This window comes from Lynx canadensis, chromosome X, assembly GCF_007474595.2.
Source record: "Lynx canadensis isolate LIC74 chromosome X, mLynCan4.pri.v2, whole genome shotgun sequence".
NCBI lineage: Eukaryota > Metazoa > Chordata > Mammalia > Carnivora > Felidae > Lynx > Lynx canadensis.
In genome coordinates, this window is record NC_044321.2 from 46269842 (window position 1) to 46295770 (window position 25929).

Consider the following 25929-nt stretch of genomic DNA (forward strand, 5'->3'; position numbering starts at 1 on the left):
TACAGCCTCTATAGCCTAGCTACTAAATTTGCTACTTGTATTTAACAGAGTTTCAGACTAAAAGGCCTAGATAACCATAACCAGCATAAAAGCTACGGTTTTTAGAGTCTGTGCTATGACTGACTATAGCTGAATAAATGGGTTAAGTCCATCTTGGACATTTTGTTGGGGGATGGACTTGTATAGTAAGACTGGAGGAAGGGAACAAAGCTCTGAAGAAATAGAGGAAGAGGTAAAGAACAAGGGCATAAAGCCTCTTCTTAGATTGTGCCCAGCCCTAGACCAACATGGTGCATTATCTTCTTTCTGTGGTGTTTGGCTAGAGCAGATTATATTATTTTACAATTATAGTTATCTTCTTGGGGCCTCATTTATTGGAAAGTCCCATCTACTGCTGGTCTCACCTCATCTGGGGCCCTTAATGTAAAGAGGAGCCCCAGCATACTTGATCTCCTTTTATCTCCCTTCAGATACCAATTAGAATGTTCTCTGGTAACTTATGGCTCTAGGAAGTGTGAAGTACAGTGGTAAAAGCAGGGAGGTAGGTGCTGATGTGCTTTATTACCTTAGTGAGAACATGGTAGATATATGGATACATAAGACCCCTTCGATGTCTGTGTTCAGCAACCCGCAAGACTTCTGGAGCTACTGGAGGTAAGGGTGGAATGGTGATGTCCATGTGGTTCCTTGTAGACATAGACAGCAGGGATGGGATGTGGGGCTCGCCATCACCCAGGCTGGCATCTGAAACTCCAGCATCGATGGGCTGTACCCAGGACCCTCTGTCACCATTTGGATCATCCCATCCAGGCTGCTGCTGAAGTGTTTCCGTGATACGACTAAAAATTTAGGAAGACCGTGTAGAAGAAAGGAGGTTGATAAAGATATTCCAATTCAAGATGTCTGTCTGATCCCAAGGAATCTTACAAACCCTCTGGAAGTCAAGACACTGGGTTAGTATTGGACCTGATACCTTTCAGCTACACCTTGTAAGATGCCATGCCTTGAGTCAGCTTATGTTCTAAGAAACTAATTACAACTGAAATCTCAGAGCAGCTCTATTTTCCCCAGAATAATCTGCTTGGAGAAATAATCTAAGAACAAATAAGCTAGTACAAAACACCACTGTTTTAATCATCAGAACCCTGTCTTAATATAACTGCCTACTCAACTATTCTAATACTTCAACTCTATAAATTCTTTTCACTTATTTTTTACATTTGATCCACAGCCCTCAAAAATTGAGAAATGACAGCCATGAAATGTAGCACACTCATACCTAGGGCTTCCCTAACCAGCTGCTATGCTTCCTTTTACTTCAGTTGCTTGGGTATCTGAAAATTACCACCTGTACAGAGTCAAAATGAGTATGAAGTAGCCAAGCATAGAGTTTTTCTACTTCACTTAAGAGGAAACAGCCACAGGGGCACCTGGGTGGCTCAGTCGGTTAAGTGTCTAACTTCGGCTCAGGTCATGATCTCATGGTTTGAGAGTTCGAGCCCCGCATTGGGCTCTGTGATGAAAGCTCAGAACCTGGAGCCTGCTTTGGATTCTGTGTCTCCCTTTCTCTCTGCCCTCCCCTGCTCATGCTCTGTCTCTCTCTCTCTCTCAAAAAATAAATAAACATTAAAAAAAAGAGCAAAGAGCCACAGAGAAAATCAAGGAACATATACTCCTCCACATTCCAACCCAGGTTACCAGCAAAAAGAGAAATACAGATGCTTCAGAAGTCTGTTCCCTTGGGTACCTATTCAGACACTTACTCAGAGCTGGCTCCATTTGGTTCATCACCATCAGAGGAAGAGGAGTGAGAAGAGTCTGGTCCCAAAGGAGGTGAAGCTTTGGAAGTCAGGTAATTGGGAAACTGGGATGCAGAGGAGTCATAAGAGACAGCCCAATTGGCAAAGGGGCTGTCCTGCAGCATGGGATCCTCAGAAAAAGGATGGGATTCCCCCAAAGCATGGGAAGAGAAGAGAAGAGAGGAGTTGGGCCCCGTTGGGAATGGTGGTGGATATTTCATTTTCTGGGGCACATGGTGAGAAAACTAAAGAATAAAACAGATAGAAAAGCTATTTAACATTTGAACTGGCTCCAAAATAGCTCCCTCAGAAGTTGTGACACAGTGGATAATGCCAGAAGCGGGAATTATTGGGATACAAAGAAACTACTGAGAATAATAAGAAATTATTCTAACAGTGATATATGGACAGAATACTCCAGAGGCAGGACAATGGCCCAACCATGTCTCCTAGAACCATTCTCTGACATTAGCTAATCTACCTTCACATCATCCTATTGGTTAGTGATTTGGATGTTTTCTTTGCATAGTGTGTTGAGAACATGACATAGGTATATACAGTCTTGATATTCTGATAACACTGAATTACCTTAACTCCTTAACTCAGAGTATAAAAATCAGGAAGCAACCTGAGTCTAATGATAACAAATGGTCTTGGGCCTCTTGAAAGATATTACCATTGGCTTTCCAGCAGAGATAGTGCCCATCTGATTTCGTGGAAGGGGAGGATTTCCAAGCCGATTATTCCGAAAACCTGAAGCCAAGAGAAAGGGCCATACTTTAATCAATCCTAATAATTCTACTATATTATATTCTGCTAACCCCATATTGCTTGAAAAATTATTATTAATAAGTTATAATTTATTGAACAGCAGCTATGTGCCATGCCAAGAAACTTAAAGAAATTATTTCATCTAAAAAACCCCCCATAAAATAGGTATCATGAGCTGTATTTCATACATGCAAATGTGACTAGTTAAGATCACACAGCTATTAAGCAGCAGAGGTAGAATTCAAACTCAGGCTGAAACCAAAGACAGGGCTATTTTATATACACCAGGCCATATTGGAGGTTAGTGCCGGAAGAAGCCCAAGCTAAGGAAATAGCATTAGACCCCATCTACAAATTTGAGAAATCAGTGCCCTGCCTCATGTCACCACTCTTATTACATGGAAGTCAAAAGGAGAGTGCCCACCAAACAAGAATGACTTCTATAAGAGTGTAATACAAACAAGGCATTCCACTCTGGCCCTGGAATTCCCAGGAGGGACTCAGTTTCCCCTTTGGATACAGCAGCTAGCATCAGATAGAAGCCTTACCTAGAAAGGAGGAGGGACCCACTGGCAGTGAAGAGAGTTTGGTTGTGACTGAATAGTACTCAACTGCTTTCTTGAATCTCTCTATTTTATCTTCTGTCCTAGACTGGATGTTAGAACATTAGATGTTCAGGAAAAGAAAGAACATGAGAGTGTCTTTTTCATGCAATTTATAATCAGAAAGTCAAAACAGTAGCAGAAATAAAATGTTTTAAGAAACCCAAGAGAGCAGGGGTGCCTGGGTGGCTCAGTCAGTTAAGCGTCGATTCTTGATATCTTGATTTCACAGTTGTAGGATAGAGCCCTGTGTTGGGGTTGCTCAGCATGGAGCCTGCTTGGGATTCTCTCTCTCTCTCTCTCTCTCTCTCTCTCTCTCTCTCTCTCTTTCTCTCTCTCTCTCTCTCCCTCTCTCTCTCTGTCTCTCTCTCTCTTGCCCCTCCCCTGCTCATTCTCTTTCAAAAATAAATAAATGAACATTAAAAATAAGAGAAAACCAAGAGAGCAATTTTTCATGTTGCAGAAAAGATTAGGTAGGGAGAGAGCATTATAGAATGCAAAATCTGCGGGGCGCCTGGGTGGCTCAATCAGTTGAATGTCTGACTTCAATTCAGGTCATGATCTTGTGGTTGGTGAGTTCAAGCCCCACATGGAGCTCTGTGCTGACAGCTCAGAGCCTGAAGCCTGCTTCGGATTCTGTGTCTCTGTCTCTCTCTGCCCCACCCCCACTCTGCGTTCTGTTTCTCTCTCTCAAAAAATGAACATTAAAAAAAATTTTAAAAAAGAATGCAACATTTCGAATACTTAAAAAAATTAAGCTTAAAAACAAACAAATACATTTTGTGCTATTCTAAAATGGTCACATGACCATTAGAAAAAAATAGGTTAGGATGGGGAGAAAATTACATAGTACTGCCACCCAAAGACATTTTGCTCTGTTTTCTTCCAGTATTTTATTTTATTTTGATTATTTTATTTCATTTTATTTTAAAGATTTTTTTTATAATTTAAATTTTAGTTAACACACAGTACAATATTGGTTTCAGGAATAGAATTCAGTGATTTCTCAATTACATACAACACCCAGTACGCATTGCAACAAGTGTTGTCCTTAGTAACCATCACCCATATAGCCCATCTCCTACCCACCTCCCTCTGTCAACCCATAGTTTGTTCTCTATCATTAAGAGTCTCTTATGGTTTGCTTCCCTCTCTTCTCTTTTTTTCCTCCCCTTCTCATATATTCATCTATTTTGTTTCTTAAATTCGACATATGAGTGAAATCATACAGTATTTGTCTTTCTTTGATTGACTTATTTCACTTAGCATAACACATTCTAGCTCCATTCATGTGTTTGTAAATGGCAAGACTTCATTCTTTTTGATGGCTGAGTAATATTATCAGTCAATGGAAATTTGGGCTCTCTCCATAGTTTGGCTATTGTTGATAAGGCTTCTTCCAGTATTTTAAAATAAACTTTTTGTTAACATATTATTGGTCTATTTTAATACACAATTTTCTATAGTTGATAATATACAATTTCATATTGTTCTTTTATAATTTTGAATGACTGTATATTTTATCATTATAAATGTGTCATAAATTATGTAACTACTTCCCTAATACCTGACATTTAGGTTATTTCTCACATTTGGCTTTTATAAGTTATGCAGCAAAGAACATACATGTACAGATCAATTTTTTCTGGATTTCTGATTATGTCCTTCGGAAAATGTCCCCAAAGTAGAATTATTGTTCAAAAGGTATGAACACTAAAGTAAAAAGCACTTAAACATATACAAAAACCACAATGTGTCATCACTATATATCCACCAGAATGGTTAAAATTAAAGATTATAAACATCAAGCACTGGCAAAGATATGGAATAACTTGAATTCCAGTACATTGCTGGTGGGAGTGTATATTGGTACAGTCTGGAAAACAGTTTGGCAATTTCTTATTAAGTTAAACATATATTTACCATATGGCACAGCTATCCTACTCCCAAGTATTTACCCAGGAGAAATGAGTACATATGTCCACCAAAAGATATGAACAAGAATGCTAACAACAGCTTTATTTATAAAAGCCCCAAACTCAGAGTGCCTGGGTGGTTCAGTTGGCTAAGCTTCCAACTCTTGATTTTGGCTCAGGTCATGATCTTATGGTTTGTGAGTTCGAGTCCTGCATAGGGCTCTGTGCTGGCAGTGTGGAGCCTGCTTGGGATTCTCTCTCTCTCCCTCTTTCTCTCTCTGCCTCTCCCTTGCTTGTGTTCTCTCTCTCTCTCAAAATTAATAATAATAAACAAAAGTATTTTTTTAAAAAGACCCCCAAACTCAATTAACTCAAATGTATACCAACAGAAGAATGGATAAATGGATATATTCATACAATGGAAAACTATACACTGACAAAAAGAACAAAGTACTGATACATGCAACAGTATAAATAAATCTCAAACACTTTATGCTGAGTGAAAGAAGAGAGACAAAAAGGAGAATATATAAAGTTCAAGTAGAAGCAAAACTAATCTATGGCAATAGAAGTAAACATACTATTTATCTCTGAAGGGTTGAGGCTGACTGAAAAGGAGCTTTTCTGTTTTTTAATTTTTTAAAAAATTTTTAACGTTTATTTATTTTTTGAGACAGAGAGAGACAGAGCATGAACGGGGGAGGGTCAGAGAGAGGGAGACACAGAATCTGAAACAGGCTCCAGGCTCCGAGCTGTCAGCACAGAGCCCGACGCGGGGCTCGAACTCACGGACCGCGAGATCATGACCTGAGCTGAGGTCGGCCGCTTAACCGACTGAGCCACCCAGGCGCCCCTGTTTTTTAATTTTTAACGTTTATTTATTGAGAGAGAGAGAGAGAGAGAGAGAGAGAGAGCGCAAACAGGAGAGGGACAGAGAGAGAGGGAGACACGGAATCCGAAGCAGGCTCCAGGCTCTGAGGTGTCAGCACAGAGCCTGACACGGGGCTGAAACCCACAGACTGCAAGATCATGACCTGAGGTGAAGTTGGACGCTTAACCTACTGAGCCACCCAGGTGTCCCGAACTTTTCTTTATCAAACCTTTTCCAACAAAATTTTATTTTATTTTATTATTTTTTTTTAAATTTTTTTTCAACGTTTATTTATTTTTGGGACAGAGAGAGACAGAGCATGAACGGGCGAGGGGCAGAGAGAGAGGGGGACACAGAATCGGAAACAGGCTCCAGGCTCTGAGCCATCAGCCCAGAGCCCGACGCGGGGCTCGAACTCACAGACCGCGAGATCGTGACCTGGCTGAAGTCGGACGCTTAACCGACTGCGCCACCCAGGCGCCCCATAAATTTTAAAGTCCTCTTGAATTTAATTTTGTGAACTTCATGTTTCATCAAATGGAATATAAACTATTAAAGCCATTTCTAACTTATCATTATAAATAATTATTTGATAAGCATATTTTTACATAAGTTTCTTGGGTTATTTCACAGGGCATATTCTTTTGTTTTTATTTTTTATCTTATTCATTATTATTTTTTAAAATATAATTTATTGTCAAATTGGCTAACATACAGTGTGTACAGTGCGTGCTTGATTTTCAGGGTAGACTCCCATGGTTCATCGCTGACATACAACACCCAGTGCTCATCTCAACAAGTGCCCTCCTCAATGCTCATAGGGCATATTCTTAGAAGTGGAATTACTAGGTCGAAGGATATGGTCATTTTCATAGACTCTTGACACATGATACTAAATCTCTTTCCAAAACAGATGTCTCACATTATACTCTCATCATCAATGCATAAGATTGCCCAAGTCACCACATAGCTCCAGGGTTTTATATTCTCTACAGAAAAATCATCTCCTAATTGCAACAAACATTTCTTATAGAAATACATAGAGAATATATATTAAAACATACAATCCAAAAAAGGAAAATTGAAAACATTTATAATCTTCTCTCTCAGAATTTGTAATTGTTAACATTCTAGGATCTATATAGCATTCCAGATCTCTTTACTTGCATGTATGTAGGCACACAAACACAGAAATCAAGATCTTTAGGGGAGCCTGGGTGGCTCAGTCAGTTGAGTGTCTGACTCTTGGTTTTGGCTCAGGTCATGATCCCGGGATCAAGCCCAGCGTTGGGCTTTGCAGTGAGCGTGGAGCCTGCTTAAGATTCTCTGTCTCTCTCTCTGTGTCTCTCTCCCTCCCTCCCTCTGCTCTTCTCCCACTTGCTCGTACTCTCTCTCTCTCTCTCAAAATATCTATCTATCTATCTATCTATCTATCTATCTATCTCCAGGTCCTCCAGCCTTGCTTAGAAATAAAATCGTTTGGCTTTCTCAAAAAACTGTAGACTTAGTACAATTGTTTGAAAAAGCGTTCCAAATCTAAACAATATCTGCAAATTACTGACTTATAGAATGAAATATATTTGGTTGAATAGTGTTCTGCTTTATCAAGGTTCCATTAGTTATGTATTCACTATTATTTCCATATTATATTTAATTACACACATAACAATCTCCTAAAAAGATACAAGCCATACACAGTCTTCCTTAATATCTATAGCTCTATACTCACTTCCCTCCCCAGAGGTGACCAGTGTTATAAGTTTGGTATATGTCCTATCATAACTTTTGCTGTGTTTATACAGACACATGTATGTACACCAATATGGTTTTGTTTTTTTCATACATATAGAATCATATTATACTGTCTTTCAACTCACTTTCTGCATTTAACTTGCAAACTATTCAACATCAATGAGTATAGATCTTATGACCTAATCCCCTGAAATACCAAATTACATATACTTCCCTCAGTGTACCACTGCTCTGTGCCCTGACAAACATTTATTCTTTCTTGAAAGGACACCACTTCTATGAAAACTCTCTTTCTATGACACATTTATTGTGGTTTGTCTTTGTTATACTTATTTATTTGCTTCTGCTCCCATTTAACCTAAAGTTCTGTGAGAACAGAGAATGGTTTATTTACATTTATATCTTAGTGCCTAGCATGGGACCTTGCCTGTGGAAGTTCATTCAGTATTTACTACATGATCATATTTAATAAAGTCCTATCCTTTTCTTTTATAGATCCCCAGAGGCCATAGGTAGCAGAGTAGAATCCCATCCCTTTGATGCTATTACCTAGCAGTTTCTGCATGTTTGTTTAGAAGAGCTCTCATAATTCTACAATTGCTAAAAATGATTATATGAAATTTTATGAAAATTATATAACAACAATGAAAATCGGTTTAAGACATAATGTTCAGTGAAAAAAGCAGACACTTTTTACACTGAGATGACTACCACCTCAAAACATACATACAAAAGGAATGTTTATAGGAAACACTATAAAACATTTAGAGTGGAATTAATAGCAAAACCTCTAAAAATTTTTTGTTCTTATTGTTTAGTGAAAAAGTGGATCCTTGAATAGTCATTATCCAGGTTCCAAACATCATGAAGCTATAAAGGGAAGTAAAAGTTATCACATTAAAAATATTCACCACTCAACTGAAAACTTATAAAATTTTTCCTCTGTCAACATACAATGGAATATTATTTGGTTTTAAAAAGGAAAAAAATTCTGGAACATGCTACAACATGGATGAACCTTGAGGACATTATGCTAAGTAAAATAAGTCAGTCACAAAAAGACAAATACTGTATAATTCCATTTAGATGAAGTACCTAAAGTGGTCAAAATCATAGAGAAAAAAAGTAGAATTGTGGTTGCCAAGGGCTGGAGGGGAGGGGAAAATGGGAAGTTATCATTTAATGGGTATAGAGTTTTGGGGCGACTGGGTGGCTCAGTCGGTTAAGTGTCTGACCTTGACTCGGGTCATGATCTCACAGTTTGTGAGTTGGAGCCCCACACCGGGCTCTCTGCTGTCAGTGAAGAGCCTGATTTAGATCCTCTGTCCCCCACTCTCTCTGCCCCTCCCCTGCTGGTTCTCTCTCTCAAAATAAATAAATAAACTTAAAAAAATTATGGCCATTATTTCTTTAAAAAATGGGTAAAGAGTTTCAGTTTTACATGATGAGAAGAGTTATGGAGATGGATGATAGTGATGGTTATACAACATTATGAATGTATTTAATACAAATGGCCTGTACACTTAAAATGATTAAGATGGTAAATTTCATGTTATGTATATTTTACCACAATAAAAAAAGGAATTTTAATTTATTCTCCATCTAAACAGTATCCCCTACTTAATATTAGCCTCTCTCCCTACCCCACTATGTCAATTTCTTTCTTTGTGGGTCAGTCTCTTCCTAATTGTCTGATGCCAGCAGCTGAAAGTACAATGCAAATCAACAAAGTGAATGAACAAAATCTGTCATAAAGGTCAGGATTTCCTTAAGTCAAAGAAAATGATGGAGGACTGCACACATCATGCTAGAAGTCATGGACAAGTAAGTATCACTACAGTTAGTGTTCAATAATGGTGGAAGAACGAATTATGAAAGATGATGGCAGGAAAGGCACTTGAAAAAACAATGATTTGAATATCAAAAGAAACTAGACCCTTTAGGGAAAATAAATCCCAAGTATATTTTTTAATGAAAACCAGCCCTTTTTATATTATGCTAGAAAGTCAGATGCAAAGTAATGGATGCTAGATTGTGCTATCATATAATTGGTTAGGAAAATTTATGCTCCCCAAAATGAAGCAATGATTTCATGCTTTGTCCACCTAAAAAAAATCTACAGAGAGATTTCCATTCTGGATAAGATAGAGTAAGCACACTCTACTGTATTTCCACTGAAGGTAGTTATAAAACCTAGGAGCAGCTATTTGAAGACTCTGAAAAGTAAACACTAGCAGGGGGATTGGGGAAGAAGACCAGAATTCAAAGTACACATCACTGGCAAATTCTACCAAATAATTAAAGAAGAAAAACCAGGGGTGTCTGGGTGGCTCAGTTGGTTAAGCATCCTACTTCAGCTCAGTGAAGTTCAAGCTCCACATCAGGCTCTGTGCTGGCAGCTCAGGGCCTGGAGACTGCTTCAGATTCTCTGTCTCTCTCTCACTTCCCATTCCCCATTTGTGCGTTTTCTCTCTCTCTCTCTCTCTCTCTCTCTCTCTCCCTCCCTCCCTCTCTCAGAAATAATAAATGAATAAACTTAAAAAAAAGAAAAAACAATTCTACACAATCTCTTCCAAGAAAAAAAAAAAAAAAAAAAGAACACTTGCTAACTCATTTTGAGTCCAGTAGTACCCTGATATCAAAACCAGAGAAAGACAGCACAAAAAACTACAGGCCAATATTCCTCATGAAAATAAATGTAAAACTTTTCATTGAAATACTACTAATTCAGATCCAATAATATAAAAAAATTATAATATACCTTGACCACATCCTGGGAATGCAAGGATGGTTCAATATTCAAAAAGCTCATGATCTTATCAGCAGATGCAAAAAATTACATTTGACAAAATATACCATCCTTTAATGATAAAAACTCTCAGTAAACTAGGAAGAGAAGAGAACTTCCTGATAATGTGCATCTACAAAACCTACAGCTAATGTAATACTTAATGCTGACTGTTTTTCCCAAAGATTGGGAATAAGATATATCCTCTATTATCACTACAATTCAACATCGTTTGGAAATCCTAGACAGTGTATTAAGTCAAGAAAAAAAGACACAGACTACAAAAGAAATAGAACTGTCCTTATTTAGAGAAATATGATCACCTACACAGAAAATACCAAAAAACTACCAAAAAAATTCCTCGTGAGTTTAGAAAGTTTGCAGAATACAGGGTTAACACACAAAAATCAATCATATTTCTATATGCTAGGAATGAACAAAACAATATCCTTTATAATAGGTGCCTCAAATATAAAATAAATAAATATTTAAAAAAATGTATGGGACTTGTATACTGAAAGGTATAAAATGTTGATAAATCAAAGATGAACTAAATAAAAGGAGAGAGATATCATATTACTGGATTTCAAAACTCACAAATTCATCTATATGGTTGACCTTTGAACAACACAGATTTGAGCTGGGTGAGTCCACTTATATGTGAATTTTTTTTTTTATTTTAGAGAGAGAGAGCACAAGTGGGGGTGAGGGGCAGAGGAAGAGAGAGAATCTTAAGCAGCCTCCATGCTCAGTGCAGAGTCCAATGTGGGTCAATCCCATGACCCTGGGATTATGGCTTGACCTGAAATCAAGAGTCAGATGCTCAACCGACTGAGCCACCCAGGTGCCCTTATATGTGAATATTTTTGATAAATACAATACAGTATTTTAAATGTATTTTCTCTTCCTTATAATTTTCTTAACATTTTCTTTTCTCTATCTTACTTTATTATAAGAATATAGTATATAATACATATAACATACAAAATATGTGTTAATCAACTGTTTATGTTATCAGTAATGCATCCAGTCAAAAGCAGGCTATTAGTAGTTAAGTTTATGGGGAATCAAAAGTTATACATGGATTTTTTACTGCATGGGGGGGGGTCGGTACCCTTAACCCACATGTTGTTAAAGGGTCAACTGTATATTTAATATAAGGAATTCCCATTAAAATCCCAGCAGTATTATTGTTTGTAGATATAGAAAAGATTATTCTAAAATTAATTTGGGCAGACAAAAGGAACTAGAATAGACAAAATAATTTTGAAAAACAATAAAATTGGAAGGATCACTACCTAATTTTGTCTTACACAAAGCTGTAGTATTCAAGACAGAGTGCTATTTGCAAAGAGATAGACACACGGGTCAAGTGAACAGAACAGAGTCTAGAAATAGACCCACACAAATAGCAATTCAATGGAGAAAAGCCAGTCTTTTCAACAAACTGTGTTGAAACAACTGGATATCCATATGCAAAAACAAACCAAAACACCTCACCTTTTATACAAAAATGAACTGTAAATAATGATTTGTTCTAAATGTAAAATTTTAAACTATATAATTTTTATAAGAAAAAAGGATAATATTGTCATGCCTGAAGTTAGGCAATGAATTTTTAGACATGATACCAAAAGCATGATCCATAAAAGATAAAAATTAAAAACTTTTGTTTTGCAAAAGACACTGTTAAAGGGAGGTAAAGATAAACTACAGACTAGGAGAAAATATTTGCAAACCACATATCTGACAAAGGACTTTAAGCAAGAATATATAAAGAACTCGCAGAAATCAACAGTGAGTAAATAAACAACTCAAGTAAAAATGGGCAAAAGACTGTTCATGAACAGACTATTCACCAAAGAAGACATATGGATGGCAAGTAAGCACAAGAAAAAATGTTTATCATTAGTCATTTGAGGAATGCAAATTAAAATTATGAAGAGCTGCCACTACACACCTATTAGGATGCTTATAAAAAATACTGATTAGTAACAAGTGCTAGTGAGGAATGGAACAGCCACACTGGAAAATGGTTTGGCGGGGTCTTATAAAGCCAAAGTTAAACATACACTTACCATATGACCCAGAAATCCCACTCCTTGGTATTTACACCAGGGAGATAAAAACTTATGTTCATTAGAGAAAAATCTGTACATAAATGTTTATAGCAACTGTATTCGAACTACCAAAAATTGGAAACAACTCAAATATCTTTTAGAGGTGAATGAATAAATACACTGTGGCATACCCATACAATGTATACCACTTAACAATAAAAAGCAAGAATTATTGATAGATGCAACATGAAACAATGTAGAAGAATCTCAAGGCATTATGTTGAATGAAAAATACTATTCTCAAAGGATTAAATACTGTGTGATTCCATTAATATGTTATCCTCTAAAAGATATAACTGTAGTGACAAACAATAGACTGGTAGTTGCCAGGAGTTAGGGATAAGTTCGGGTGTGATTACAAAGTGACAGCATGAGAGATTTTTGGGGGTGGCTCAACTGTTCTGATCCTAATTGTGATGGTGGTTACATAAATCATGTGCTAAAAATTCAGAGAACTATATACACACACATATAAAAGTCAGTTTTACTTTATGTTAATTTTTAAAAGTTTATTTATTTTTGAGACAGAGTGTGCACAAACACAAATGGGGGAGGGGCAGAGAGAGAGGGAGAGAGGGAATCCCAAGCAGACTCCGCACTGTCAGCACAGAGCCTGATGTGGAGCTCGAACTCATGAACCATGAGATCATGACCTGAGCCAAAATCAAGAGTTGAACACTTAACTGACTGAGCCACACAGATGCCCACTTTATGTTAACTTTAAAAATAAACTGAAAAACCCATTGTGCAAGTCTAAATTAAATTATTAAAAACAAAACTGACTTATTTTCCTAACTTTTAGCTTCATTTCACAAGACAAATTCCCCAGTAGAGTCTTTTTCTCACTATTAACAATGAAATACTGATTTTTGTTTTATGTGGACCTACTTTAAGTAGTCTTTTTCATGACCCATTAACCTCAACTAAGCAAGACCTTCTTTATATCAAGGTATACATTGAAACACAAAAAGGGTAGAAGCACATATTCTAGAGTGATAACTATATCAAGTTGTTTCTGGGTAATGAGATTTTAAGTGTCTTTATTTTCTAGATTTTCCAGAGTAAGCTTTTTTATCTTGATAGTGGGGAAAAAGGCAAAGAACTCTTTCATTCCAGACCTAGTAATGTTTTCAAAGGAAACTTTGGGGGTCCAGTCTGTAAGCATGGAGAAAACAAGCAGCTAGGTGGAGAGAAGGTAGGTAGCACAGAAAAAAAATCAAATCTGCTGGTGGCACTAGTGAAGGTAAGAAAACCGGCAACTCTTAGGAAGAAGTCTAGCTCACCTGAGACTGTTTGAAAACATCCTTCCCAACCACATCCAGATTTGAAGGGTCTTTAATGGAGCTAACATACTCAGAAACAGCCTTGATCACCACATCACAGGGAGGAAGAACCAGCTGATGAGCTCGGACCTAGAAGAGATAAGATAAGCAAGGTACATTGAGGTTGATGATGATCACTAAGAGAAAGAGTGATGTAGGGGTAAGCCAGAAAATTCAAATTCAGTAAATCCACTTAGAGATAGTTAAAATATTTTCCTTAAAAATAGTTTCCTCCAGGGGCGCCTGGGTGGCTCAGTCAGTTGAACGGCCGACTCTTGGTTTCAACTCAGGTCATGATCTCACGGTTCATGAGTTTGAGCCCCGCGTGGGGCTCTGCGCTGGCAGTGCAGAGCCTGCTTGGGATTCTCTGTCTCCCCCTCTCTCCGCTCCTCTCTCTCTCCCTCAAAAATAAGTAAATAAACATTAAAAAATAGTTTTCCTCATAATTCTCAGCATAGAACACTTGGGGGAAAAAACCCAAAAAAGTATAAAGAAAGATAACGTCATATCATTTATAATCCTACTACAGAGATAACCACTAGTTGAGGACACTGCCATAATCAGTTTTCTTTCATAATACCATTTGGCAGCTTTCAGTTTTTTAAATAATTTTTAACGTTTATTTATTTTTGAGGAACCTCCACACTGTTTTCCACAGCAGCTGCACCAGTTTGCATTCCCATCAACAATGCAAGAGGGTTCCCTTTTCTCCACATCCTTTTCAATATCTGTTGCTTCCTGAGTTGTTAATTTTAGCCACTCTGACCTGTGTGAGGTGGTATCTCAATGTGGTTTTGATTTGTATTTCTCTGATGATGAGTGATGTTGAGCATCTTTTCATGTGTCTGTTGGCCATCCAGATGTCTTCTTTGGAAAAGTGTCTATTCATGCCTTCTACCCATTTCTTCACTGGATTATTTGTTTTTTGGGTGTTGAGTTTGGTAAGTTCTTTATAGATTTTGGATAATGACCCTTATCTGATATGTCATTTGCAAATATCTTCTCCCATTCTGTTGGCTGCCTTTTAGTTTTGTTGATTGTCTCCTTTGCTGTGCAGAACCATTTTACCTTGATGAGGTAGGTCCCACTATTCATTTTTACTTTTGTTTCCCTTGCCTTCGGACACATGTTACTATAGTGATTCACTACATTATTATTTTATCTACTTTTGTGATGCTTGAAAAAATTTTAAATACAGGTTTTCTTTAATGTGATAAAATGTAGGTATGATTTGTTGTTCACATTCCAATTATTAAATTACAAGTTTCCTAAAATGGTAGTTACTCAGTCAAAGGGTATAAACTTTTTAAAGGCTTTTTATATAAAATTGTTTGGGCAAAAAGCTGTACCATTCATTCCTTCAACAAATATTTACTGCCTACTGTGTACTAACTAGGCACTGTCATAGGCACCAAGAACACAGCAGTGAATAAGATAAATATTGCTGCCCTTATGGAAGATTAAATTCTAGGGTAAGTGTGTCAGGATATCTTACAGAATAAATAAGTAAAATGCATACTATGTTATATATAGGTAAGTGCTGGAGAAAATCTAAGCAGAAGACGGGCATGGGAATGCAAGTGTGTGTGTGTGTGTGTGTGTGTGTGTGTGTGCACGCATACAACCATGCAATGTTAAATAAGATGGTCAGGAAAGGCCTCACTGAGAAAATGCCATTTGAGAAAACCTGTAAGGGTGAGGACATAGTTATGTGGGAGGAAAAAGAATTCCAAGTGGAGAAAATAATAAATACAAAGGTTCTACAAGCAAAAGAAAAGAGAAGATGACATCAGAGCTGTAACAGAGGCCAGTCAGTACAAGACTTTGTAGGCCATGGTAAAGATTGAGTGAGTGACGTGGAAAGCCACTGGAGGATTTTGAATTAGAGAAGTGACTGATCTGAATAAGGTTTTAAAAGGATCACTCTGGCTGTTATATTGAGAATAGATTTGGGAGAGGGGAGAGTGCAAACAGAAAACCAACAGTTAATAAGCTGTTATAATAATCCAGGCAAGAAATAATGGTGAGTTGACCAGGGTAGTAGCAATGAAAATGGTTAGAAGTGGACATATATAGAAGGGAGAACTGATGGTATTTGCTTACAGAGGAAATGCAGGGTGTAAGAAAGAGAGAAAGAAATCTGAGATGACTCTATGGTTTTTAGCCTGAGCAACTAGAAGGATGAGATTGTGATTAATGAAAATGTGGAAGGTTCTCAGAGGAACAGATTTAGGGGAAAGATCATGAGTTTCCACTTGGATATATGACCCTGAGGTGTTTAGTAGGCTGTTAGATATTACGATTTGGAGTTCAAGAGGCATGTTAAAACTAGAGACATAGAGGGGTGCCTGGGTGGCTCAGTTGGTTGAGCATCTGACTCTTGATTTCGATTCAGGTCATGATTTCAGGGTTGTGGGATGGAGCCCTGCATCATCCTGAATCCGTGCTCAGCATGGAACCTACTTAGGATTCTCTCTCCCTCTCCTTCTGCCTCTCTCCCACTCATGCACGTGCTCTCCCTCCATCTCTCTCTCAAAAAAAATTTAAAAAACTAGAGACATATATTTAAGAGTCATCAATGGACAGATGATACTTAAAGTCATGATATTGTATGAGATCAACCATTAAGGCAGAAAGTATAGGTAGAACTAAGAGAAGGGACCAAGGATAGAATTCTGGGTCACTCCAAAGATAAGAAAAGAAGAAAAAGAAGTAGCAAAGGAAACAGGAGCAGCCAGTGAAATAGGAAGGAAACTAGAAGAGAGTGGTGTCCTTAAAGCTAAGTGAAGAACACGTTCTAAGGAAGAGGAAGCGAGCAAATGGGTCAAATGCTGCTGATTGGTCAAATATGATGAACACTGAAAGCTGGCCGTTAGATTATTAACATCGAGGTTTATTAACACCTTGAGCTCATCAAGAGCCATTTCTGCAAAGCAGATTGAGAGAGAGTAGGGAAAAGGAATAATAAACACCTCAAGTATAGACGACTCTATAGGAGGCTTTGCGATAAGGGAAGAAGAAATATGGGCTAGAAGAGAAGAAGAAATATGGAATAGTAGCTTCAGTGGAGGAACTAAGGTCAAGAGCAGAATTTGCTTTATTTTTTAAGATGGATGCATGCTTATATATGGGATGGGAAAAATTCAATGAAGACAGAAAAATTGATGCAGGAGAAAGAGGGAAGACTTGCAAAAGGGATGACCTTAAGTTAGTAAGAGGGGATGCGATTTGGCATGTACGTAGAGAGGTTGGCCTTAGATGGGAACAAGGACAGGTCATCCACGGTTAACACAAGGCAGGCAGAACAAGTGGGCACACAGATGCACGTGGGTGAGAAGATGAAAGGGTAGGAGCTGGTGGAAATTCTGTTCCAAATGCTTACATTTTGTCAGTGAAATATGTAGCCAGCTCATGAGCTGAGGGAACAAGGAGGAGGGAGTATTAGAGGCGTTAGGAGAGAGGAAAAGGTATGAACTAGCAGAGTGAAAGAACTAGAGAAAAGTAATATATTCAGCAACTTAAACTACCATCAGAAGTGTATGAGTATTACTCTCAACATAGCCTCAAAAGGAGTAGGTACACTAATTTTTCAATATTTGCCAAACTATTAGGTTAAAAAAATAATTTCATTTGCATGACTGATCACTAGTGAGATTTAACATCTATCTAGTCATAGTACTGGCCATTGTATTTCTTCTTTTGTGAATTGTCTGCTTCAGTCTTTTGCTCATTATTTCATTTACTGGGGTATTAGTATTTGACTTCATAGATCTGTATGAATCCTTAAAATATTAAAGGTATTCTCTTCAACAAATGATGTTGAGAAAACTGGACAACTACATGAAAAAGAATGAAAATAGTCCACTTTTTTACACCATACACAAAAATAAATTCAAAATGGATTAAATGTGAGACCTGAAGCCCTAAAAATCCTTGAAGAGAGCATAAGCAGTAATTTCTCTGACATCAGCCATACCAACATTTTTCTAGACATGTCTCATGAGGCAAGGGAAATAAAAGCAAAAATAAATTATTGGGACTACATCAAAATAAAAAGCTTCTGCACAGAAAAGGAAATAATCCACAAAACTAAAGATAACCTACTGAATAGGAGAAGATATTTGCAAATGACACATATGAAAAAGGGTTAGTATCCAAATATATAAAGAACTTAAATAACACCCCAAAAAACAAATAATCCAATTAAAAAGTAGGCAAAAGACATGAACAGATATTTCTCCAAAGAAGACATACACATTGCCAACAGACACATGAAAACATGTTCAACATCACTTATCATCAGGGAATTGCAAATCAAAACTAACAATGAGATATCACCTCACACCTGTCAGGATGGCTAAAATCGAAAACACAAGAAACAACAAGTGTTGGCGAGGATGTGGAGAAAAAGGAACATTCATGAACTGTTCATGGGAATGCAAAGTGGTGCAGCCACTGTGGAAAACAGTATGGAGTTTCCTCAGAAAGTTAAAAATAGAACAACCTCATAATCCAGTAATTGCACTACTGGGTATTTACACAAATACAAAAACACTAATTCAAAGGGATACATGCACCCCCATGTTTATGGCAACATTATTTACAATAGTCAAGATATGGAAGTGGCCTGGGGCACCTGGGTGTCTCGGTTGAGCATCTGACTTCAGCTCAGATCATGATCTCGTGGTTCATGGGTTTGAGCCCCATGTTGGGCTCTGTGCTGGGAGCCTGGAGCCTGCTTCAGATTCTGTGTCTCCCTCTCTCTGCCCCTCCCCACTCATGCTTTGTTTCTCTCTCTCTTCCAAAAATAAATAAACATTAAAAATTTTTTTAATAAAAAAAAAGATATGGAAGTAGCCCAAGGGTCCACTGACAGATGAATGGATAAAGAAGAAATAGCATAAGAGGAGTTAAGATGGCAGCCAAATAGGGGGACCCTGGGCTTTCCTCCTCCCTCAAACAGAGCTGTACTGAGGTTACATTATTTGGAATACCCAGGAAATCGATCTGTGGACTGACCGAAGGACCTCCACAGTTGGAGGGAGACAGCATGGCAGGTGTGAAGTATGTGGAAGTGAACTGGGGAAGAGAAAAATTGTGGTGCTGTGGAGGGGAGGAAACCCTTTCCATGGAGAGACAAAAGGGAGAGAAAGACACATGGGTTGAGAAAGTGTAGGATCAAGTTACAACAAGAGGAAAACCTCTCTGGATCATGGTCTTGGGGCGAAAAGTACTGAGTGTCCCAGTTTTTTCTTAAACAGCATTTGGAGCTCAAACTCAGGTTTTGGAAGTGCGTGACTTTCTCTGGAGCGGAGCTATGGCACACATTCCTGGGGAGGAGGGAGCTAGCTCTGGAGTGCATAGCCTAGTGTAGGAATCTCTGGGGCACACTGGGAGAGAACAGTCCCCTTCCTGGAGTACTTTTGGAAAAGGGTTTATTGCCTCCCCAAGGACAAAACACCATGCAGGTGCCAGCAAAAGGCCTTTTTCATCATCATGGGACAGAGGCACACCCAGAGGGAATACAACCTTTGCTGGTTTTAGCAGTGCTACACCATAGATTCTACACACTGTGCAGGTGTGGGATTTTTTCTCAGGGAGAGAGGAAGGAAGGAAAAATAAGATACAGAGAAGGTAGCAAACCATAAGAGACTCTTAAATACAGAAAACAAACTGAGGGTTGCTGGAGGGGAGGTGGGGGGTGGGATGGGCTAAATGGGTGGTGAGCATTAAGGAGGGCACTTGTTGGGATGAGCACTGGGTGTCATATGTAAGTTATGCATCACTGGGTTCTACTCCTGAAACCAATACTACACTGTGTGTTAACTAACTTGAATTTAAATAAATAAATTTTAAAAAAGAAGAATTAGTGTGTGTGTGTGTGTGTGTGTATACATGTTATTCACCCATAAAAAGAACAAAATCTTGCCATTTGCAACAACATGGGTGGATCTAGAGAATATAATGCTAAGTGAAATAATTCAGTCAGAGAAAGACAAACAGCATATAATTTCACTCATGTGTGGAATTTGAAAAAGAAAACAAATGATCAAAGGGGAAAAAAAGATGGAGATAAGCCAAGAAACAGATTCGTAACTATATAGAGGACAAACTCTGTAAGTGGGTGGTGGTGGGGTTGAAAAGTGAAATAAGTGATGGGGTTTAAGGAATGCACTTGTTGTGAAGAGTACTGGGTGATGAATGGAATTGTTGAATCATTATATGGTATACCTGAGAATAATCTAACACTGTATATTAACTACACTGGAATTAAGATAAAAAGTTAATAAAAAAGATTTTAAGGATTTGATCATAATTATAATTTTTTGTAAGTATTTGAAATATTTTAAGCCTAATGAAAGGCAATTATTCTATCAAAACTCCGATGAAAAAAACCTAATGTCCCCTAGGCATGAATGTATAGGTAAGAAAGGGCACACTTTACCTTAAGTGATGCAAGGGGATGTTCTGGTCCCAAGAGGCTCCAGTGAAAAGCAGCCAGGTCCTCATCTGGGAGAATGTGGTTACCTATAAAGTACATTTGTCATTTACTGACAGTACAAATGTATTCATAGAACTTCCAGGCTATGAAAGGGCCTCTGGGTAAGAAAATAATAAAATAATTCACATAGTTGTAGATTTTCAATGTAATATCTATAGTAGCTATGTTTTGATTACCCACTATGTATCTTATGCATTATATGTATCATCCTTATAATAACCATGCCAGTAGTATTATTATCCCTATTTTACAGATAAGGTAACTGAGGTTCAGACAAGTTTGGTGACTTAGCACAAAGTAGCATTAAGTTTGGTGACTTAAATGCCCACACCAGGATAAGAAGAGGACTTCAAAGCACATACTATTATCTATTACCTAATCATTCTACTTTTTATAATAGCAGCTACAATTACTGACTGCCCAGTAAGTGCTGGGTGTTTTATATATCTCATTTCACTTAATATTGTCAGTAACACAATGAAATATACTGTTCTATTTCACAGATAAGGAAATTGAAACCAGGCAGGTGTAACTTCAGTAATTTGCCATAGGCCTAATTCTAAAAATTGTGGTGGCTCCGTTATATGAACCAAACTCAAATCCACTGGGATCATAAGCAGAGGTTACACCTGAGACAACATATTAACCATCATGCTGTCAGTACATGGAAAACCAACTCAAAACATAATCACCTGTCTGTAATTTACTTTTAAATGCATTTTTGAAAGATAAATTGATGGATGACTAGACTGGACTGATATATATGATAAAGCAAATATAGGAAAATCTTAATGGCAGGAATACTGGTGGCAGATATAGGATTTTCACTACCAAATTCTTTCAATTTTGATGTATGTTTGGAAATTTTCACAATAAAATGTTAGCACAACAGAAAAAGAAAAACATATACAGCAGTTTATGTTCTTGATCTAAATTGAGACACAGATTCGGAGGGGAAAGGTGCTAGAGCCAAAAAAAAAAAAAAAAAAGTAAATTGAGGTAGAGGGAAAGAAATGCTCATGCTCTGAATGGGGAACCAAAGCTATCTAAGACTAATAAAACATTTAGCCTAAGACAGTGCTCTGCATAAAATAATAATGGAATATAACAAAAAAGTTTTTAGAAAAATTGAAATATTTTCTGGAATATCCTGTATTAAATTCATAAGACAAAGATGCCGAGTTTCTAGTAAGAAGCCCAAAAGACTGCTGGGTTTTCCCCAGCATAGTGTTTTGTCATGCGGACTTTAAAAAAGATAAATTCAATAGTGACAGGCTAAATTGCTCTGGTCTTCATGTCTTAGCATTGGAAGAGGAAACTTTACCAATCACTGGAGTCTTTTCTTTGGATACCTACCGAGCAGTGCAGCAAATATAGGAAAATTCATCCGTTTCAAGCCCAGCTGCTTGGCTACTTCCTGCATCAGGAACTGATTGGTAGTGAGATTCTTCCCATTCCAGCTCAGCTTCAGAGCATGGGAACTGTAGTAAGAGGGAATATTGTAGAGGGCATACTCGGAATCATGGGCAAGAAGGCCATGGAAGCCATTTTCCCTGAAAAAAGCCACCACTTCCAAATGGTGGTCTTCAAGGCTCTGAAAGACCTAGGAGGGAAGGAGAGAAGAACATATCATGCAACAGAAACTGATATATTTGGTTAGAAGTCCAGGTTAGCAACTATATTTTATAGTTTGTTGAATTTAAGATCACAAATGGTTGAACACAATACTCTTCAAAAAAAGTCTTTCTCATCTTTGAACTTGATTATTCTTACTATAAACAAAGACATCACCATCCATGTATCCATTTAAATGCCCAGTCCTTTCATGAAACTGTCGTGTGAGGCTCTTCAAAAGAATACTGAAATTAGGGAGCCTGGGTGGCTCAGTAGGTTAAGTGTTTGACTCTTGGTTTTGGCACAGGTTCATGAGTTCGAGCCCTACATCGGGCTCCGTGTTGACAGTGTGGAGCCTGCTTGGGATTCTCTGTCTCCCTCTCTCTCTCTGCCCCACCAGCACGTGCTCTCTCTCTCCCTCTCAAAATAAATAAATTGAAAAAAAAGAATACTGAAATTAACATGGTATATATTACTTAAGTTTTCACCTTAAACAATAACAGAAGATATCTTTGTTAGAAATAAAACTATTATGTATTGCTTAGCACCTTTGAAATGCCACATATACTTTACATACATTATCTCATTGTCAGAACAACCATGGTTGTTCTGAGCAAGGTAGATAAGGATAAAAAAACTTACATGTGGAAATAGATACAGAGAGGTTAAATAACATATAGTAAGAATCTGATTCTAAGTTCATCTAACTCCTTTTAAAAAAATTTCTTGCGGGGCGCCTGGGTGGCGCAGTCGGTTAAACGTCCGACTTCAGCCAGGTCACGATCTCGCGCTCTGTGAGTTTGAGCCCCGCGTCGGGCTCTGGGCTGATGGCTCAGAGCCTGGAGCCTGTTTCCGATTCTGTGTCTCCCTCTCTCTCTGCCCCTCCCCTGTTCATGCTCTGTCTCTCTCTGTCCCGAAAATAAATAAACGTTGAAAAAAAAATTAAAAAAAAAAAAAACAGAAAAAAAAAATTTCTTGCTTGCTTTTTTTTAGAACCACCTTAAACCACAGAGCACCCAAACAGGGCATTTCCAGCAGGTAGAGGTCAGAATCTTCACCCCATTTTAGAAATGAGAAAACTAAAAGTATGAGAGGTTCTCTCCCCTCAAAGCTGCATAATGAATAAGTGTACACAGGATTCAAACCCAAGCTGTTCTGACTCGAGAATACATACTTTCCGTTGTACCAGGCTTCTTCCTGGAAAGCACTATTTTTTATATAATAGACTGTTAAGTGGTCTTCCTGTGCATGCCTCTATCACTGCACTTAGAGCATACTGAAATAATCTGCATACTGGTTCTACCACACTAACTTCCTTGACTGCAGAGACTTTATTTATCTCTCGATTTTGGGCTCCAAGATAATGCTTGGAGCATGATATGAATAAAAGTAGCTAACAGATACTGAACATGTACTATGTGCTAAGCAATGTTGCAAGTACTCTGCACACATTAATTCATTTAATAATCTTATAAGGCTATAACTGTTATCATTCCCATTTTTACATTGCTATTCCTAAGGTCACATAACTGGAAGGAACAAAGCTTGGATTTTGGCTTTAGAGCCTGTGGACCTATATATTTTTGTTGAACTCAACTGACCTAGTTTTTTTTTTTTTTCATTTAAATTATAAAAGAATGGTAGTTTTCTGGAGTCTGACAGGGATTTTAGTGCATTAAGTTTCTCCCAGGATATGGAGAGTCTAGTCACAGTAGATAGTTATGTCACACATTAAGTCCACAGGGGGAGGGACACTGATAAGCAGATAGCAAACTAATGTCTGTATATGTTTGATATCCAAACAAAGGAACCAAAAATCCTTACTTTGTACTGCAACATATTTACACCTAGAGTTATGATAAACTCCAATTGGGTCAGGATAGGAGTACAGTTTATGCTGTCCCCCTGGTGATAGTTTTTTTCAGCATACCTCTTATACAAGTCACTTATTGAGCATTTGCCTGTACTGGGTATAAGTGTGAAACCTTCCCTCTCATCATCACAATCAGACAATGTGAGCGTTATAAGCCCCATCTTACAGATGAGGAAACTGAGGCTCAGAGAAAGGAGATGCCATGCTCAGGGCCACAGAGCATTCCAAATGTCCATCAACAGAGGTGTCTCAGTGGCTCAGGTTGAGTGTCCGACTCTTGATTCCGTCTCAGGTCATGATCTCACAGTTCGTGGGTTTGAGTCTCACGTCTGGCTCTGTGCTGACAGCACAGAGCCTGCGTGGGATTCTCTGTCTCAGTCTCTCTCTCAAAAATAAAGAAACATTAAAAAACAAAAACAAATGTCCATCATCAGAAAAATGGTTAAGCAAAATGTGATATATCCACACAAGGGAATATTACTTAGCTATAAAAAGGAATGAAGTACTGATTCATTCTACAACATAAATGAACCTTAAAACCACTACAGAGTGCAAGAAGCCAGACACAAAGGCCAGATATTATATGATTCCTTTTTATATTAATATTCCATAACAGGAAAATCCATAGAGATGGAAAAATAGATTAGTGGTTGCCAGGGACTGGGGGAAAAGGGAAATGAAGAATGAGTGGTAGAGGGTACTGGGTTCACTTTTGGGGTGATAAAAATGTTCTGGAATTAGTGGTCACAGTTGTACACAACTGTGAATACAACTGAATTGTACATAAAAAATTGTAAATTTTATGCCATTATGTGAATTATTTCCCAATTTTTTTAACCCAATTAAAAAAAATGGAACTAGAAATCAAATTCAGCTCTGGGATCCTGGGAAGATGGCAGCATAGGAGGACGCTGGGCTCACCGCGTGTCCTGCTGATCACTTAGATTCCACCTACACCTGCCTAAATTACCCAGAAAACTGCCAGAAGACTAGCAGAATGGAGTCTCTGGAGCCAAGCCCAGATGAGAGGCCCATGGAAGAGGGTAGGAAGGGCGGCAAGGCGGTGCGCGCTACACGGACTGGCGGGAGGGAGCCGGTGTGGAGGGGTGTCCCACCGGCCAGAGCCCCCGAGTATGGCTGGCAAAGACGGAGGGGCCGGATGGAGTGTGTTCCGACAGCAAGCAGGACTTGACATCTGGAAGGTTATGAGCTAACAGCTCTGCTCGGAGAACGGGAGGGTTGGAGGACAACGGGAGGGAGAGTTGTTGAGCCCCGGATGACAGAGCTCAGCTTGGCAGGGAACAAAGGCGCTCTCCAGCGCCATCTCCCTCGGCCATCCCCCAGCCAAAATCCCAAAGGGAACCAGTTCCTGCCAGGGAACTTGCTTGCACCACACAAACACCCAACGCTGTGCTTCTGCGGATCCATCCCTCCGGTGGGTCTGACTCCCTCCCGGTGCCGCAGGGCCCCTCGCGAAGCGGATCTCTGAAGGAAAAGCAAGCTGAGGCTTCCCCTCCCACCCCTGTGCACCTGGCCAATCCACCCCAGCTAATACGCCAGATCCCCAGCACCACAAGCCTGGCAGTGTGCAAGTAGCCCAGATGGGCCATGCCACCCCACAGTGAATCCCACCCCTAGAAGAGGGGAAGAGAAGGCACACACCAGTCTGACTGTGGCCCCAGCGGTGGGCTGGGGGCAGACATCAGGTCTAACGGCGGCCCCGCCCACCAACGCAAGTTATTCAAGACAGCACAGGGGAAGTGCCCTGCAGTCCTGCACCACTCCAGGGACTATCCAAAATGATGAAACGGAAGAATTCTCCTCAGAAAAACGTCCAGGAAATAACAACAGCTAATGAACTGATCAAAAAGGATTTAAACAATATAACAGAAAGTGAATTTAGAATAATAGTCATAAAATTAATTGCTGGGCTTGAAAACAGTATAAAGGACAGCAGAGAATCTCTTGCTACAGAGATCAAGGGACTAAGGAACAGCCA

The 25929-nt window shown here is 38.6% G+C and overlaps 1 protein-coding gene across 1 annotated transcript in view; it reads right to left on the reverse strand.

Moving 5' to 3' along the window:
* FAM120C (family with sequence similarity 120C) overlaps positions 1 to 25929 on the reverse strand; it is a 110846-nt gene that overhangs the window by 56870 nt on the left and 28047 nt on the right. The window contains exons 2-8 of the mRNA XM_030305314.1: positions 21800 to 22046; positions 20387 to 20469; positions 13903 to 14031; positions 3119 to 3221; positions 2476 to 2552; positions 1764 to 2044; positions 566 to 839 (exon numbers count right to left, since the gene is read on the reverse strand). Of these exons, the coding sequence (XP_030161174.1) occupies positions 566 to 839; positions 1764 to 2044; positions 2476 to 2552; positions 3119 to 3221; positions 13903 to 14031; positions 20387 to 20469; positions 21800 to 22046 (1194 nt within the window). The remainder of the gene's footprint in view (positions 1 to 565; positions 840 to 1763; positions 2045 to 2475; positions 2553 to 3118; positions 3222 to 13902; positions 14032 to 20386; positions 20470 to 21799; positions 22047 to 25929) is intronic.